Below are 16,430 nucleotides of genomic sequence, written 5' to 3'. Positions count from 1 at the left end.
TCATAGGACAGATAGTCAAGCATCAGTTGCTTGGAGTTTGCCCAATCAAAGGGGTTGATTATCAAGCACTGGAGTCAGATTACCTTTCAGCCCCGACTTTACTGTAATTCATGTTCTGTCTTGCACATGTCTCCCACGTGCATTTTGTCCTTACTGAGAGAGGCTACTACTGAGAATGACATAATAATGAATACAGAGAGATGAAGTAACAGCAGACAGAGGGAAGAGAGCACAAAAATGGTTCCTCTAGCGAAATGAACTACTTTGAAAAGGACTCCAGGAAGGAAAGCATTTCGGAGCAGGCTGGGGACAGGAGAGGTTGAGTTGAGATTATCTTTAGTTAATTAGTGTGTTCATAATAAGTGAAATCTGCGTTTTGTGGGCTTGAATGGGACTGAAGTGGTTTCTAGGCCTTTTACTGGCCCTCTGCACAGGCATAAACATTCACACGGCTGCAGCCTAGCCTCTCTCTGCCTGGGCACAGTTTACACCTCCCAGATCTCCAGACACACTCACTTTGAGCCAAAGATTTTCAGATGCCAGTCTGAGTATGTGCCTCTAACTGCCCAGTTTACGCTCACAGTCAGGTAGGTGAAGGTACAAGTACTGAGATTTGCACCCACAATCCAACTGCAGATGCAAAATACGGGAGCAAATTACCTGAGAATAAACTGGGCCCTGAAAAAGGAGGCCACCCACTGGAAATGTTGGCCTGTAGGTTTTCTTCCTCATGAAATGAATTTGGTTCCAGCCAAACTCGCTTAGTACAGGCTTAACTTCCTCATTTCCCACCATCCTCGGTTATAGAACTCGCTTTCTATAACAACAAGGTCACGAATATTCTTGCAGCAAAGATCGTAAAAGGATAAAAGTGAGAACACTGCCAACAAGTGGGGTAAATATAGACATACCCTTAGTAAAGTCCAAATTCTTTAGCCCAGCAGAAACAAATTCACTGGCCATGTCTAAGACTATGTTTTCAATCAGTAAAAGAGTGGCTATAAGTCATTATGCTCCTGCCACTGGGCAAGAACAAAATAGATATTGGGAGAATCCTGCTTCTGATCTCTACTTTAGAGAAAAGCTTTGTGCTTCTGAAGAGAATCTTGAATACAGCAGTTCTGAACCTGATGAGCATTCAGCCAACCTTACTTAGGAGCACAAAGCATAATTTTTCCAAAGGAGAATGGTGAAGGTTGCTGCAATGCCTGAATCGTTAAATGTGCTCTATGTGGCCAAGCGGACTGAATAAATTAACCTAGGAAATGGTCATCACACATGTGAAACACTCTAGCTTAATGGCTAAACAGTCCCTTGACCTACAATAATATCCTTGGAAAAGGAGGTAACATTCCGTCACTCTTGAACAAAGGAGTCTGTTCACTTGCAGTGTATCAATAAAAGCAGCATTTTCCTAAGGGTGAAATCTTGGAAACAAGTTCTGCTCTGCTTCTTATACAAAGCTCATAAACCCGTGTTGAAAAGCTCATTGGCCAAGGAAATTAAATTTTTAAAAGTGCCTCAGAGGTCTTTGTTTAATGGCATTTTAGTCTCCCTAGCTGTAATATAAGTATAACGGAAACTCTGGGCCATGTTTTCAACCGATGCAAACAGACATGGCTCAATTGGCTACAAGTTTTCATCATTTTCTTTTCTGAGAACCCTGAAAAAGAAGAAGGGTCCATGAGTTTGCAGCTTTGTGACTTTGTGAAAAACTCAAGCTCCCATTTAAGCAGCACATTAAGGGCTTGAGTGATAAATTCGTCTCTCTGCACTGGAGAGTGTGTGCAGCTCTAAATAAAAGAGAAGAATTAATGTTACAAAGGATATCAGTATGGTACAAAGTGCAATGAATTGGCTGGTGAGATTTCAGCACAATTAAGAAGAAGAAAGCCAGATAGAAAAATGGTGCTCATTTTTACCATACTTCGTATTCGCAAATTTTCCATATGGAGAACTTCCCAAATAATGGTCCAAACCTGGGGACAGAGAACCTTTGCCACAGGAATAGAGGGAGGCAGTTGTGGTTAAAACCCTGGACTGGGAGCCAGGTTGCCATCTTTGCCACTGTCCTGCCACTTGATTCTGGGCATGTCTGTGCTGCATCTGGGAGCGAGCCCGGGTCCTAAACATAGCAGTGTAGACATGGCAGCTCGGTTTGGAGCACATGCTCTGGGGCGGGGGTGGGCTTGAGAGCCCAAGCTCCAGCCTGAACTGCAACATCAAAGCACCGCCTACAGAGCTATTTCTAGAGCACCAACGTGAGCCTCACCAGCGCGAGTCTCTGGGCCCCCGCTGGGAGGCTTGCTGCCGGATGGAGTGTAGACGTGCCCTGAATGTCTCTGTACCTCAGCTCCACACCTATGAAATGGCGATCGTGGTGTTTCCTAACCTCACAGAGGATCAATTAAATGGGCTTAGTTATACTTTGGCTTATATAAGCACTTAGGCAAATCAGTTTAGACAGGACTTCAGAAGGGACTCTGGGAGGGATCATCAAAAAGTCCAAAATTATGGCTGGATGGATGGCAAAAAGCCCTTGTTGAATGGATGTTCATTGTCCAAGGAAAGCAACACACATGGGCATAAAGCAGTACCAATCACTGAACTGCATATTCAGTAGAGATCTATGTAAGCCTTTCCCTTTGCATAGGCTCTTTAGGGTGATGCATGAGACCTGCCATGTGCAGTATTAGACACTCCGCGTTGGGCCCACCCTGCAGGGAGCTGCTGTTAATTCCCACAGTATGCAGAGAGTTTTCAGTGCTTTAGGCAGGGCTGGCTAAAAACCAGGGGAACGGAGGGGCCATTTCAGACTAACTTTCATGGATCTCATTTTCTCTTTCCTTCAAACTTTTCTCTAGTATTGAGACTGCTGCTGACTCAGAAAAGAGGAGTGATGCCAATCAGGGACTACAGGCAGCCATGGCTGGGGAGGGGGCATCTAGTGCTTGCCCTCAGTTAATACCCCAGATCAGTGCTGGAGGGATACCCCTGCCACTTAAATGTGGGACCAACCCTCCTTTGCTTGACAGAATGAGAAGCAATCTCTGTGAGTGGGTTTTCCCCACGAGATAGTAAACCACACAAGTTAAAATGACAGGTTTCAGAGTAGCAGCCATGTTAGTCTGTATTCACAAAAAGAAAAGGAGGACTTGTGGCACCTTAGAGACTAACCAATTTATTTGAGCATAAGCTTTCGTGAGCTACAGCTCACTTCATCGGATGCATTCAGTGGAAAATACAGTGGGGAGATTTATATACATAGAGAACATGAAACAATGGGTGTTACCATATACACTGTAACGAGAGTGATCAGGTAAGGTGAGCTATTACCAGCAGGAGAGCGGGGGGGCGGGAAAAAGCTTTTTGTAATGATAATCAAGGTGGGCCATTTCCAGCAGTTGACAAGAACATCTGAGGAACAGTGGGGGGTGGGGGTGGGGGAATAAACATGGGGAAATAGTTTTACTTTGTGTAATGACCCATCCACTCCCAGTCTTTATTCAAGCCTAAGTTAGTTGTATCCAGTTTGCTAATTAATTCCAATTCAGCAGTCTCTCGTTGGAGTCTGTTTTTGAAGTTTTTTTGTTGAAGAATTGCCACTTTTAGGTCTGTAATCGAGTGACCAGAGAGATTGAAGTGTTCTCCGACTGATTTTTGAATGTTATAATTCTTGACGTCTGATTTGTGTCTATTTATTCTTTTACGTAGAGACTGTTCAGTTTGGCCAATGTGCATGGCAGAGGGGCATTGCTGGCACATGATGGCATATATCACATTTGTAGATATGTAGGTGAACAAGCCTCTGATAGTGTGGCTGATGTGATTAGGCCCTATGATGGTGTCCCCTGAATAGATATGTGGACACAGTTGGCAACGGGCTTTGTTGCAAGGATAGGTTCCTGGGTTAGTGATTCTGTTGTGTAGTGTGTGGTTGCTGGTGAAATGGGACCTTCCCACGTAGGGAAGAACTTTGCTCTGTGTAGATCTTCCCAGTTCTGATATTCAGATATCAGATATTCAGCATGGAGAGGCAATTTGTATGTGTGTTAAGTAAAGGGTTTTAGCTCTGCAGCACTGGGGCATCCCAGAAAATGACTCCAGGTTTGGCAGTGAGCTGTAGCTGTGCCGTGATTCACATGTTGCACGAGGCCATGAGGGAGCTGTGAGGGCTACAAAAAGCAATTGTGTTGGTCTCTCTGAATGACATGGGTGGCATTTTGTCATTGCTCTGGCCCAAACAGAACACTGAATAATACATACATTCCAATGACTTTAACACAGCGCACAACGTTGCCTATGAAAAGAAGGTTTTCTTTAATATAAATACAAGCGTCATTTGAACCTCCGACTTGCTGTGTCCTTTTTTGGGGATGAAGCCGCATGAGATCATCCTTCCCTTAAACAATAGGGCAGGACTCCTGTTAGGAAATAATAACAGAACTTCCAAATGCGTGATTTGTCTACCACTTCCTGGTTGAAATAGTGTTTATGACAAACATTGTTTCCCATTGCAAAGTAAATATGACTCAGATGCCATATTTACTTACCAGAAGCAACCACTGAAGTATCCTGTGGCAGGGCAAGGCGACAGATATGCAAACATTGTGCCCCTTGAAAAAATGCTGACATATTTGATTGCATATTGTGCAGAAATCATTTTTTAAAATCTCACAATTCAGCCTGTGAATTGTCCATTCTCATGTCAGAAGCACATGACCAGCTCCTGCATCTCTTACTCAGGCTTGTCGTCACAGCAAAGTTAGCTTGAGTGTTGCCCCTACCTCGAGTTCTATCCACACATACCCTTCACTGAAGTGCAGGGGTGCTATTAATCCTAGTCGACTGGCCTGCGAGGGGTATAGGCTAAGGCTCAACTGAGCGACTGGTCAGCTGCTAACACAACCGCTCTGCTGCCGTTGGCTCCACTCGAGTGCTGCTGGCTCTCTGATGCCTTCCTACAGTCCTCCCCATCTGCCCAGAAGGAGAGAAATTCTCCCACAATCCATTGAGACAGAATTCACAGAGCAGCTCAGCTTCCTGCAGCACAAAGAACTCTGGGATGTGCCCTCAGAAGTCTCAGCACCAGTGTGGACGCAGCAGCTGGAGTGCTCTTTCATGGCGTGGCCATTTTCACGTGAGCTGGGCTAACTCCAGAGGAGGAACGGGAGTGCAGATGACTCAAGCTAACTCTGCCTTCAGACAAAACTCCCAGTGACTTCCATGAAAGGTCTGCTTGTGTAAGGAGGAATGCTGGCTTATTGGGCCTGAATTTCTGCCCGCCTCTACAGATGTGAATCAGGAGCAACTCCATTGAAACCAGTGGAATTCCTTGGGTGTAAAGTGTACAGTTAATTCAGGGGGCAGTCTCACATCTGTGTTACTGTAGCATGGTCCTATAAATGCATGGTATGGCATGAACTTTTGTGTCTATGCAAGAGAGGCAGGGTGGTGTACTGGACTGGGCATTGGACTGGGACTCAGGCGATCTGGGTTTGATTACTGCTTGATCAGAGCCTTTTTGTGTGACTTTAGGCAAGTCACTAACTGTCCCTGCTCCTCAGTTCTGCCTCTGGAAAATTGGGGATAATGTTTGCTGTTCCCAGGTTTTGCCTGTTTAGATGGTGAGCCCTGCAGGGCAGGGGCTGTCTCATACTATGTACGTGTGCTGTGCTTAGCACAATGGGGCCCTGATGTGTTCTGTAGCCTCTCGGTAATATAAATAATAATGAAATGGAGCTTGTGTCTATTTCCATGTGCGATGCTCCAGAGGGATATGCACGTACATTGTGTGAATGGAGGTAGGACCGCTCACCCTGGCATATTGTTAAAATGTTGCCACACCTTTGAGACTTCATTATTTGTGACCCATATTTCAAATTTGTCCCAGTAAGGATTAAATCTGTGGCAAGTTTGAACTGCTTTTCTTTCCTTCCTTCGCTGTGTGTGTGGGTTGGTTTTTCAAGTTATCTGAGCCTTAAGTTCCTGACCCTTAGCTGGTGTGAATGTGCTCAGCTGATCCAACGGAGGCTCTAGCCCAGTGGTTCTCAACCTGTGGCCTGTGGGCTGCTTGCGGCCCATGTGACATCCTCAGGGCCATACAGGTAATATTGGATGAGGCCCGCATATGCAGCCCACAGTGGTAAATAGGTTGAGAACCACTATCTAGCCAGCTGTTTTATCACGCTCCCGTGACTTAAATAGGCCAAGCGACATTTTACCAGACTTTTCTCCCAAAAAATCACCCCGGGCACAGGACAAACATGAGAAATCTTAGCTCAAAGGATCATAGAAGTGTCTAAGAACGGGGGCTTGTAATTGAAGAGCCATTCCTGTGATTAACAAGGAGTCCGGTGGCACCTTAAAAGACAAACAGATTTATTTAGGCATAAGCTTTCGTGGGCAAAAGACCCACTTCTTCAGATGGATTTCAGTTGCTTTGAGAGTGTGTGGCACAGTCTCTCACCATAGTCAGTGTTGTATGTCAATGGCAGTGGATTTTTTTACCTTCAGTCCATTTGGTATGATGTCCATCTGTTTGCACTTGGAGAGGAAGATGATGTCTGTCTGTATCTGTGCAAGTTTTTTGTTGAGGTTGATGGATTTCCACTCCATATGGCTAAATTTAGTGTCTTGCATGGTGTCAAGTATCAGGGGGTAGCCGTGTTAGTCTGTATATGTCAAGGTTCCTTCCCCACTCTGAACGCTAGGGTACAGATGTGGGGACCTGCATGAAAGACCCCCTAAGCTTATTCTTACCAGCTTAGGTTAAAAACTTCCGCAAGGTACAAACTTTGCCCTGTCCTTGAACCCTATGCTGCCACCACCAAGCGTGTTAAACAAAGAACAGGGAAAGAGCCCACTTGGAGACGTCTTCCCCCAAAATATCCCACCAAACCCTACACTACCTTTCCTGGGGAAGGCTTGATAAAAATCCTCACCAATTTGTACAGGTGAACACAGACCCAAACCCTTGGATCTTAAGAACAATGAAAAATCAATCAGGTTCTTAAAAGAAGAATTTTAATTAAAGAAAAGTTAAGAGAATCACCTCTGTAAAATCAGGATGGTAAATACCTTACAGGGTAATCAGATTCAAAACATAGAGAATCCCTCTAGGCAAAATCTTAAGTTACAAAAAGACACACAAACAGGAATCTACATTCCATTCAGCACAGCGTATTTTACCAGCCATTAAACAAAAGGAAATCTAACACATTTCTAGCTAGATTACTTACTAACTTTACAGAAGTTCTGAGTCTGCATTCCTGATCTGTTTCCGGCAAAAGCATCACACAGACAGACAACCTTTGTTTCCCTCCCCTCCCGATTTTAAAGTATCTTGTCTCCTCATTGGTCATTTTGGTCAGGTGCCAGCAAGGTTATCTTAGCTTCTTAACCCTTTACAGGTGAAAGGGTTTTGCCTCTGGCCAGGAGGGATTTTATAGCACTGTATACAGAAAGGTGGTTACCCTTCCCTTTATTTTTCTGACAGTATATAACACGGCTACCCCCTGATTCTTGTCACTGTGTCACAGTGCTGTAACATGCTATAAGCCTCAAAAAGAAAAGGAGGACTTGTGGCACCTTAGAGACTAATCAATTTATTTGAGCATGAGCTTTCGTGAGCTACAGCTCACTTCATCGGATGCATACCGTGGAAACTGCAGCAGATATTATATACACACAGAAAGCTCATGCTCAAATAAATTGGTTAGTCTCTAAGGTGCCACAAGTACTCCTTTTCTTTTTGCGAATACAGACTAACACGGCTGTTACTCTGAAACCTGTCATTATAAGCCTCAAATGTCTCATCTCAGGAAATGGTCTTCAGATCAAAGGAGAGAGGCTGTCAAAGTTGTGAGCCCAAACACCTAATCTAAGTGATCATTTGAAACTTATGTGAAATGTCTTGCATTTGAGATGTAATTTTTAATAAATCATTCCTTGCTGCATGCAGAACTAAAATAACAATCAACCCCCACATAACTCTTGGACTAACGGTAAACAGGAACCTTGACATGCAATTGTCTGCTGTGGTTTCCGGATGCAGCAAGGATTGGTTCTGAATATAAATAAAGGCTTCCTGAAAGCAATCGCCTTCCACTGTTTGACATTTGGAACTATTTTATTTTGCATTGGCTCTGGATTAGACTTTGGATCATTGACTATTTTATGGAAATTGGTTGCTTTAAAATAAAATATGCACTTGGTTTAATGTTAAAATCCCAAGGTCTCATTTAAAGCCACTAAAGCCACAGTTCCTTCAGGGTCCGGGGAAAGAAGTGGAACTGCCCAAACCTGCCTGCACAGTGTAGCAGCAGGTAGGATGCCTCCAGGCACACTGGGGGGGGAACATTCTTACCAGCAGCTGTGTTATGTTGCCATATAACTTGGGCTTCCCACTTCCCAGCTTTGGCTTCATGGGGCCACAGCCATCTCCTGATCTTTCCAGACATTCCCCCTTTAGTGCACTCAGGGCTTATAACCTTCTCACCCTTGTATTTGGGGGATCAGCATTCTGGCTGGAGCACAGAGGGGAAGGGGCCTCTGGTGCACCCACTTAGGCTGTAGGCAATCAGGAACATGGAGCACCCTCTCAGTTGAAGGCGCATGCAGAATAAAAGCAGGTGTTTTACAACTTGTGTTCTATCTGTATGGCCCTAATGACCATGGTATCTGAGCAACTCACAATCACTAATGGATATTATCCTCACTCCAGCCCTGTGAGGAAGGGAAGCATTACCCACCCTTGATGGATGAAGAGCTGAGACATGGGGCAGATTAAGAAGTTTTCCCAAGATTGCACAGAGGGAATCTGTGGTTGAGCTGGGAATTGACTTGGGTCTCCTGAGACCCTGTCCACTAAACCCTCCTCCCTACTCCTCTCTGCTTGGTATCTGAATGTTTCTGAGGGTTTGCGTTTCCCTTTTGGTTTCTTTTTGTGATCCCAAGTTTCTATTTCTCTTTCCTGTTACAGAAAGGAATCGCCTCCAATTACTCCTTACAGGATCTGTCAGGAGCCATGGAGACCTTGGTGGAGAGTCTTGGGACGCTCGTTAAAGAGGTATGCTGCTCCTTCCTGCGTCAGGAGGGAGAACCTCTCTTTGCCATCGCCGTTTCTAGCCTGAAATTGACTTCCCCAAAGCACAAAGCTGCTCCATAACCTGCACCTGCCTTACAGCTTTTTTCCTTTTAATAAAGATAGGCCCTACTCTGCAGCATCTTTGTGCCCAGAACTCTGCGGGAAGTCAGTGGGAGTCCTTTGAGCCATGCAGCTGCAGATTTGGTCCTCTGAAGGAAGAACTCTGACATATCTGTGATATGTACCGTGCCCTACATTTGCTTTTCAGAGCCTGCTTTTTCAAAGGCAGGAACAATCATTGCATTGACAACATAAACAGAATGCTTGCTGTGCCCTGGACGAGGCCCGTAGGCGCGAGCCTGCATAATGATTTTTGCTCGCAGTGGTTGAGGTGAGGTTGGTTTCAGCAACTGGTCTCAGGGAGTGACAAGGAGTTATGGGAGGGGGAAAGTAGGTTGATGTTAGAATTTACTAGCTCTGGACTTCTGGGCAGTTACGTGTTTGTTTCTTGTCCCATCTATATTTGTACATCATCTAGCATAGTGGGCACCAGATCCTGCTTGGGGCCCTCCAGGCTCTATCTGAATATAAACACAAAGAATAATGTGACCAATCTGCATGTGTAAATGACAGTTTTATGGATGAGAAAGAACATTTTTGTAGGTGAAATGGTGAAAAATCAGCCCTACGTGCTTAGTGCTGGACCAACCCCCCGATCTATTTTTAAAGCTAGCTCCTTGGAGCAGAGACTATCTTTGTTCTGTGTTTGTATGGCACCGCACAGTGGGGCCCTGCTCCAGGACTGTGGCTGCTGGCCCTATGAGAATATAAATAGCAATAAGAAGTGAGCTATCTTACTTCAGCTCCGATTGTGCTGACGGTGATGGGCTGTTATTATTCTAACATGTGTTTTCTCTCTTGGAAAAGTTGACGTTGAAGCTAAACAATACCATCCCCCTCCTCCCCATTATCCTTCATCAGGGAAAGAGAGCCCGACAGCCATGAACTGGAGTAACCTCTTAGCGCCTGAGAAAGCCGAGGGCTCCTCAGGTTACTGAGCGCTCTGCTTCCAGAGAGGGGAGGGTGTTCGCAGCGGCACAATGCCCGCCAGCTCTTCCTTGGACACGTTCCCTGCCCAACCCTGGGACCTGCAGCGGTTCCCATTTATGATGAAATTGACAAGAAGATTCTAAGATCAGCGTCAGTTTGGAACCAAGGCCACAGGAGAGCCTCTCCTACGCTCCTGGCTTTGGGGTCTGGTGACAGCTGTTTCCTGTTACAGCATTCAGGCCTCTCTTTATTTCTTTTGTCTGGGGGTAAAAATAATTGAAGCCATGTGATGTTCTCTTTGCTGATGTGGCTGAAAACTCCCTGAGTAACGTGCCTTTTGCTTGGCAGCTGTCCTGGGTAGGAGTACCTTTCCTTCTCCCTATTCCAGTGCAAACAAAGGCCGCCTTTTCTCTGCAGCTCCCGTAGCATCGGCCTCCCAGACGACTTGACCGAAAGTCACATTTCATTGTTTGGGGTGCTGACTGTTGTGTGACAAATGGGGAAGGAGGATTCATTCCCTTGTTGATCTAGCAGCAGGTGTTGTGGAAAAGAGGGCACTATTATTTGCACCACATCCCCTAGCCTTTCTAGCAGAGGGTGTTAATTAGGAAAGGGACTGAACTAGATCCCTGGCTCTGAACCTGAGGACAATCCGGATCCCGGTCCTTGGACAAGTTTCCAATTCAGCCTCTACATGCTGAATGTTTCCTAGCCTGACCTGTTGGTGAGAGGCTCCCAGCCTGCAGTAGAGAATGAGCCCAGTATTCTGGAAAACATGCATGGGCCAGATCCTCGGCGGTTATAAATCGACATAACTCCTCAAGTGGCTACTGTTAGTTTACATTTCTCAAGTGCTTCGCACAGTCCTAAAGACTGAACAAAGCTGCTCACACAAATGACTTTTTTTTTTGTTTTTTAGTGGCAGGGTCTGCTAGATTGAATTATTATTATTTTTTATTATGATAGCATCAAAGGGTATGTCTGCACTGCAATTAAACACCTGTAGCTGGCCCGTGTCAGCTGCCCCAAGCTTCTGAGGCTCATACTGTGGGGCGAGACAATTATGGGGTAGCTGTTTGGAGCCCAGGCTCTGGGTCCCTCCCAGCTTGTAGGGTCCCAAAACCCAGGCTCCAGCCTGAGCCCGGACGTCTACACCACAATTTCATAGCCCTGCAGCCCAAACTCACATCTGCAGACATGGGCCAGCCGCAGATGTTTTGCAGTGTTAAACATACCCTGTGGGCCCCATCTGAGATTGGGTGTTTTATATACATGTAGTAAGAGACAGCTCTTGTCCCAAAAAGCTTGCAGTCTGAACAGACAACAGACATAGGGTAGGAGGGGAAACTGAGGCACGGAGGTGAAGTGACTTGCCCACGGTCACACAGCAGATCAGTGGCAGGCTGGGAACTGAACCCTGATTCTCAGTCCAGTGCCCTAGCCTCTAGGCCAGGTTACTTCTCAGTCATGTTCCCACTATGAAGCCTGTTTTCTGCAATAGAAAACCACTAACATCGGGCTGAGACTTGCCATTTGAGTTTTCAGTCCAGCTCTTAAACATGTTCACCCCCTCCCCGCCCATTTCCCCACTTTAGCTGATTGTGGTACATTTTGCACCAATGCAACTCCACTGCCTTCAGTGGACTGACTGCTTGTCTCTGTCAGTGCGAGTGATGCAAAGCTCAGGGCACAGCCAGGGGAACTGCGAATGAGCTGTAGAAAGCCACATCTCCATGCTTGTGTTGCTTTCAGTAAAATATTTTCAACTCGATCCTGCTCTGTGATGTGGGATATGCATTGCGGCTTTCTTGAGATTAGAACCATCCCTTACTGCTATTGCAATGTAGCCTTCAATGTTGAATGCAGTGCAGCAGTCAGCTAGCCATATGCATCTGAAACCTTAATGATAGGTGATACCCGACAGCCAGCTTCTTACCTGTTATGCCTTCAGGCGTCTCCAGTGCTTAACAGAGGCCTATTGGTTACTCTGCTCGGGCAGTGGCATATTGGGATCCAGGGTTTGTGACCCTCACAGCGTGTTTTCTGTACGTCCCCAGGCCAAAGCGGGGAGTAGCTCTCAAGTGTTCTGGAGTTTGCCCACTGTGGTTTTATCAGAAATTAGAGACAGGAGACATATAGAAAGGAAATACAAACTATAAGGAGCTATAAAGAGTAGAGTAAATGAGACTCGAACTGCCAGCATTACTACTCAGCCTAATCTAGTCTGTCTTTTTTATTCATCTAATCTCTCTCTTTATCAATCAGTGGTATAAAATGAGTCATCCCAGACTGCTTGATCAATATACCCCTGTGGATGTGTATGTCCAAGATATTCAGAAGTGACTAGTGGGTTTGGGATGTCCAGCTCAAGCCAAAGCAGTCTGATTTCAGAGAATGGGTGCCCAGAACTTTTAGAAAACCAGGCCCTTCTCGAAGGCCAGGTCTACACTGGGCTTTACCGCTATAGCTAGCCCAGTATGCTACGTTGGCACAGAGCTCCTAGTGTGGACATGACTCACACAGGCAAAGCTGTGCTTTGGCCAGTAGAGCTTATTCCAGCCCCCCAGAGCAAAACAAGCTACACTGGGAAAAGCACAGGCTTACAAGTATAGCTGCATCTACACTAGAGGCTTCTAGCCGTCACAGATCTCACCTCATTACACCCTCAACTCAACATAGTGGAACTGCTAAAATCTGTCGTTTAGGCCTGGCCTAACTCATAGCCTAAGGTTGGAAGTTGAACAGGTATAACTGTCAGTTAGGCGGGTGATTTTGTTTTTTAACCAATATAGTTATACCGGTGAAAGCCCTGTTGTGAATACATTTATACTGGTATATAGTTATTCTCCTTTGCATATGAGAATAGCAGGTATAAAGCACCTTTATACGGATATACCTGTGTCCACATTAGGAATGCTGGGGGAAGTGAATCATACTGCTTTAACTAGCTTAGTGGAATGGATGAATTTTGTAGTGTAGATGAGACCTTTGAGTGGGCACTGAAAATCACGAGTCTCTTTTGAAAATCTTGGCCATATTTGTCAAATTTTTATTTTTAAGAGTCAACCAGAACAAAATTAAAGTTAGTCATTTTGAAACCTAAAATAACTGATGTATACCTAAGGTTATTTCCACTGTATCGCATGGTGTCTGCCTCCTCCAAGCTGTGCTGTGCACAATGACACCAGATCTGGTGGGGAGGGATATAGTGGAGAAATTTTAAAATATGCCTCAGGCATTAACATTAGGCAAATATGGAGCAAACCCCAAGGTTTTGCTTGTCTCATCTGTCTCCCATCATATCGATGTGATGTGTGTATTTTTCTAAAAATAAACACTTTTTGTGTGTGACATGGGAGTGGCTCTTGATCAGCATCAGCTGAATTTTTGCCAAGTCATTGGAACATATTTAAAACATCCACAATTCTGGGAATAAACTCAGCGGGCCAAGCTCATCCCCAGTGTAACTCCACCAACTTCAGTGGTGTAACCTCCTGGGTGAATTTGGTTTGCTCTGTTCCAGGGCTTTGTCATTTTTGACTGTCAAAATCAAGAGACATAGTACATCAGAACCAGCAGGCCAGCTACACTCTGATTGATTTTGTGTCACCGTCCATGGAAATAAAGTGATGGACTACAGCTCATTGGTTCAGATTTCAAATTGACCTGACCATGTAGGTACCACGGTAGCATACTGGCTAGCAATGCAGAACATGAGAGCAGCTGCACGTTTATAGGTCTGGGGATGTGGGTGAGGGACATTTTGGTAGCAATACTGTAGTGCCTTCTAGCTATTATAGAGACAGGGTGGGTGAGGCAGTATCTTTTACTGGATCATTGTCTGTTGGTGAAAGAGAAGTGCCTTCGAGCTACACAGAGCTCTTCTTCAGGCTCCTCTGTGTAACTCAAAAGCTTGTCTCTCAGACCAGCAGAGTCCAGTAAAAGATATTACCTTGCCCACCTTGTGTCTCTCATATCCTGGGACCAACCCTGCTACCACAGCACTTCTTGGTACTGTGTAATTTAGTTTCTTTCTGCTCGATTTCAGAATGCCCTTCTACACATTGACAAGGAAGCAGTTCAGGTTACCAATACAAATGTGCCTTGTTGTTGTTACAATAGGTGGCGAATATAGCGACACCTCTAGTTAAGGTGGCCTGATATTTTCCAAAGGTGTTGATCGTGCACAGCTCCAGTTGAAGTCAATGGGGCGGCAGCTCTGAAAATAATGGTCCGAAGCATTACAGGCTAGATTGTGAGCTCGTATAAATGGACATCCGTGGAGACATGCCATTTTACACGCTCTGGGTGTCTGGCCTTCTCTCTTAAAGCACAGTATGTTACTGTAGTGTCATAGGCCAGTCCTGTGGTGTTTTTATTCACATCATTTGTAAGTGAGCGGACATGGGTGCTTATGTCAGAGTGACGGGGATTCTGTTTCTGGTGGAGGATAGACTCTTCCTAACCAACCTGTAGTGTTAATGCCCCTCCCCCTTGTGTTAGGGAAGATGCCAAGGGAAGTGCCCTGTGATGTTTGGCTGGCTTTATGGTTGCGGAAGCAATGAAGATCCCTGTTGTGACCCCGAAGTTTGGCTGCAGCTGGACTTGCCTCACGGCCATCAAGGATTTTCTGGGAATGCCCCTGATAAAGGGAGGGTGGGAGGAAAGTGATATCTGAGCTCACGGGCCAGTGTAAATGGGCACAAGCCCATTGACATCAGTGGAGCTATGCCAGTTTACACCAGCAGAGAACTGGGCCCTGTCTCTCAGCCTCTGAATGTTGCAAAGCTGCATCTGATTAGTTTGACTCACTGTTTATTATTTCCCTGCCTCTCCTTCTGGCTCACTTCTCCCCCTCCCCCCCACATTCTGTCGCCTGAATGAGGGGGTCCTGCTGGAATGTGAATGGGGCGCAGCCCTGAGAAGGGTGGAGTTCATGTGAGGGCAGGAGCTAGGGATTTTCTCTGCGAGTCATTGAAAAACGCAGAATAAAGGAGATGGCGTAACAGAAGCCAGGCCCCTACTGCATACATGGGACATTTCCTGAGTGCAAGGTCCCCTGCATTGATTTTCCAAGGTCTGTTTCACGTGGATGGTTTATTAAATTAATGAGGTGTTCGTGGAGACAGATGCTTTGATATCAAAATATCTGCTCCATGCAAGTGAAATAAATAAGCCCTTTGTCCCTGTGCATTGCAGCTGGTGAGCATGAAGAGCTGGAGTGACATGAGGCAGGAGGTGATATTTCTGACCAATGTGAACTCCACAAGTTCCTCCACCCAGATCTACCAGGCGGTGTCGCGGATCGTGTGTGGCCATCCAGAGGGAGGAGGGTTGAAAATCAAATCTCTCAACTGGTACGAGGACAACAACTACAAAGCCCTGTTTGGAGGCAACAGCACCGAGGAGGATGCAGCGAATTTCTATGATAATTCTACAAGTAAGTGAGACCCAGTCCTGGCCAACGTGCCTGTTCACATTACGAGTGTGTGACTCGTGAGAGGCCTCCGCTTCCTCTTGACTGTCCCACAGGCTGACAGGATAGCCAGATAATGACTCAAGGCCTGTGTGTATTTACATGATTATACTGCACGATAGGCTAGCGGAGACCGTTCCATATGATGTGAGAGGTTCTTATAATGGCAGTGTAAGGACCTGACACAGAACCCACTGAAGACTCCCACTGACTAATCTAGGCTTTGGGTTAGGCCTTGTGTGTGCTACCATGTGTTAGATTTGCAAAGTGCTCTGCCCTGTGGGTGCACATGGGGTGCTGAGCTCTGCTGCAGATCTGGCTACTGAGCCTTTGAAAATTGGGCCTTTGATGTGCTCTTTTGATTGAACTGCACTTTGTGATCAGTGAGCAACGCACGCTTTGCACGGTGCCTGGTTTTCATGGTGGATGTTATGCAGATGTCCCTTTGTCACTTTCAGAACTCCAGATCCCGTTGGTCCTGTGCAGCTCAGGGTGATAACTCCAATCCTCTTGGCTCAGATATTTCTGGTTTTAAAATGCACACGTGTGTGACATGCTTGCCCATGAGTAAGTGCCTTTGAGTTGTTCGATACCGTGTCTCTAGCTTAGCTCATGCACGTTCTCTCCCTGTTTAGCACCCTATTGCAATGAGCTGCTGAAGAATCTTGAATCCAGTCCACTTTCCCGAATTATTTGGAGGGCTCTGAAGCCTTTGCTTATTGGGAAGATCCTGTACACTCCTGACACCCCGGTCACGAGGAGGGTCATGGCTGAGGTAGGCTATGGAACCCTGTCCTGCATGTAAGCAGCACAGAA

General features: G+C 45.8%; 1 protein-coding gene across 3 annotated transcripts in view; it reads left to right on the top strand.

The window, feature by feature from the left end:
• Positions 1 to 16,430, top strand: part of ABCA1 (ATP binding cassette subfamily A member 1) — a 136,631-nt gene that overhangs the window by 72,026 nt on the left and 48,175 nt on the right. For all 3 annotated transcript variants that reach the window (XM_084628773.1, XM_084628775.1, XM_084628774.1), the window contains exons 8-10: positions 8,984 to 9,070; positions 15,338 to 15,578; positions 16,250 to 16,389. In XM_084628773.1, the coding sequence (XP_084484899.1) occupies positions 8,984 to 9,070; positions 15,338 to 15,578; positions 16,250 to 16,389 (468 nt within the window). The remainder of the gene's footprint in view (positions 1 to 8,983; positions 9,071 to 15,337; positions 15,579 to 16,249; positions 16,390 to 16,430) is intronic.

The sequence above is a fragment of the Lepidochelys olivacea genome, assembly GCF_965140295.1.
Source record: "Lepidochelys olivacea isolate rLepOli2 genome assembly, chromosome: 5".
Lineage (NCBI taxonomy): Eukaryota > Metazoa > Chordata > Testudines > Cheloniidae > Lepidochelys > Lepidochelys olivacea.
The sequence above is the reverse complement of the archived record's forward strand: the minus strand, read 5'-3'. Positions and strand labels throughout refer to the sequence as shown.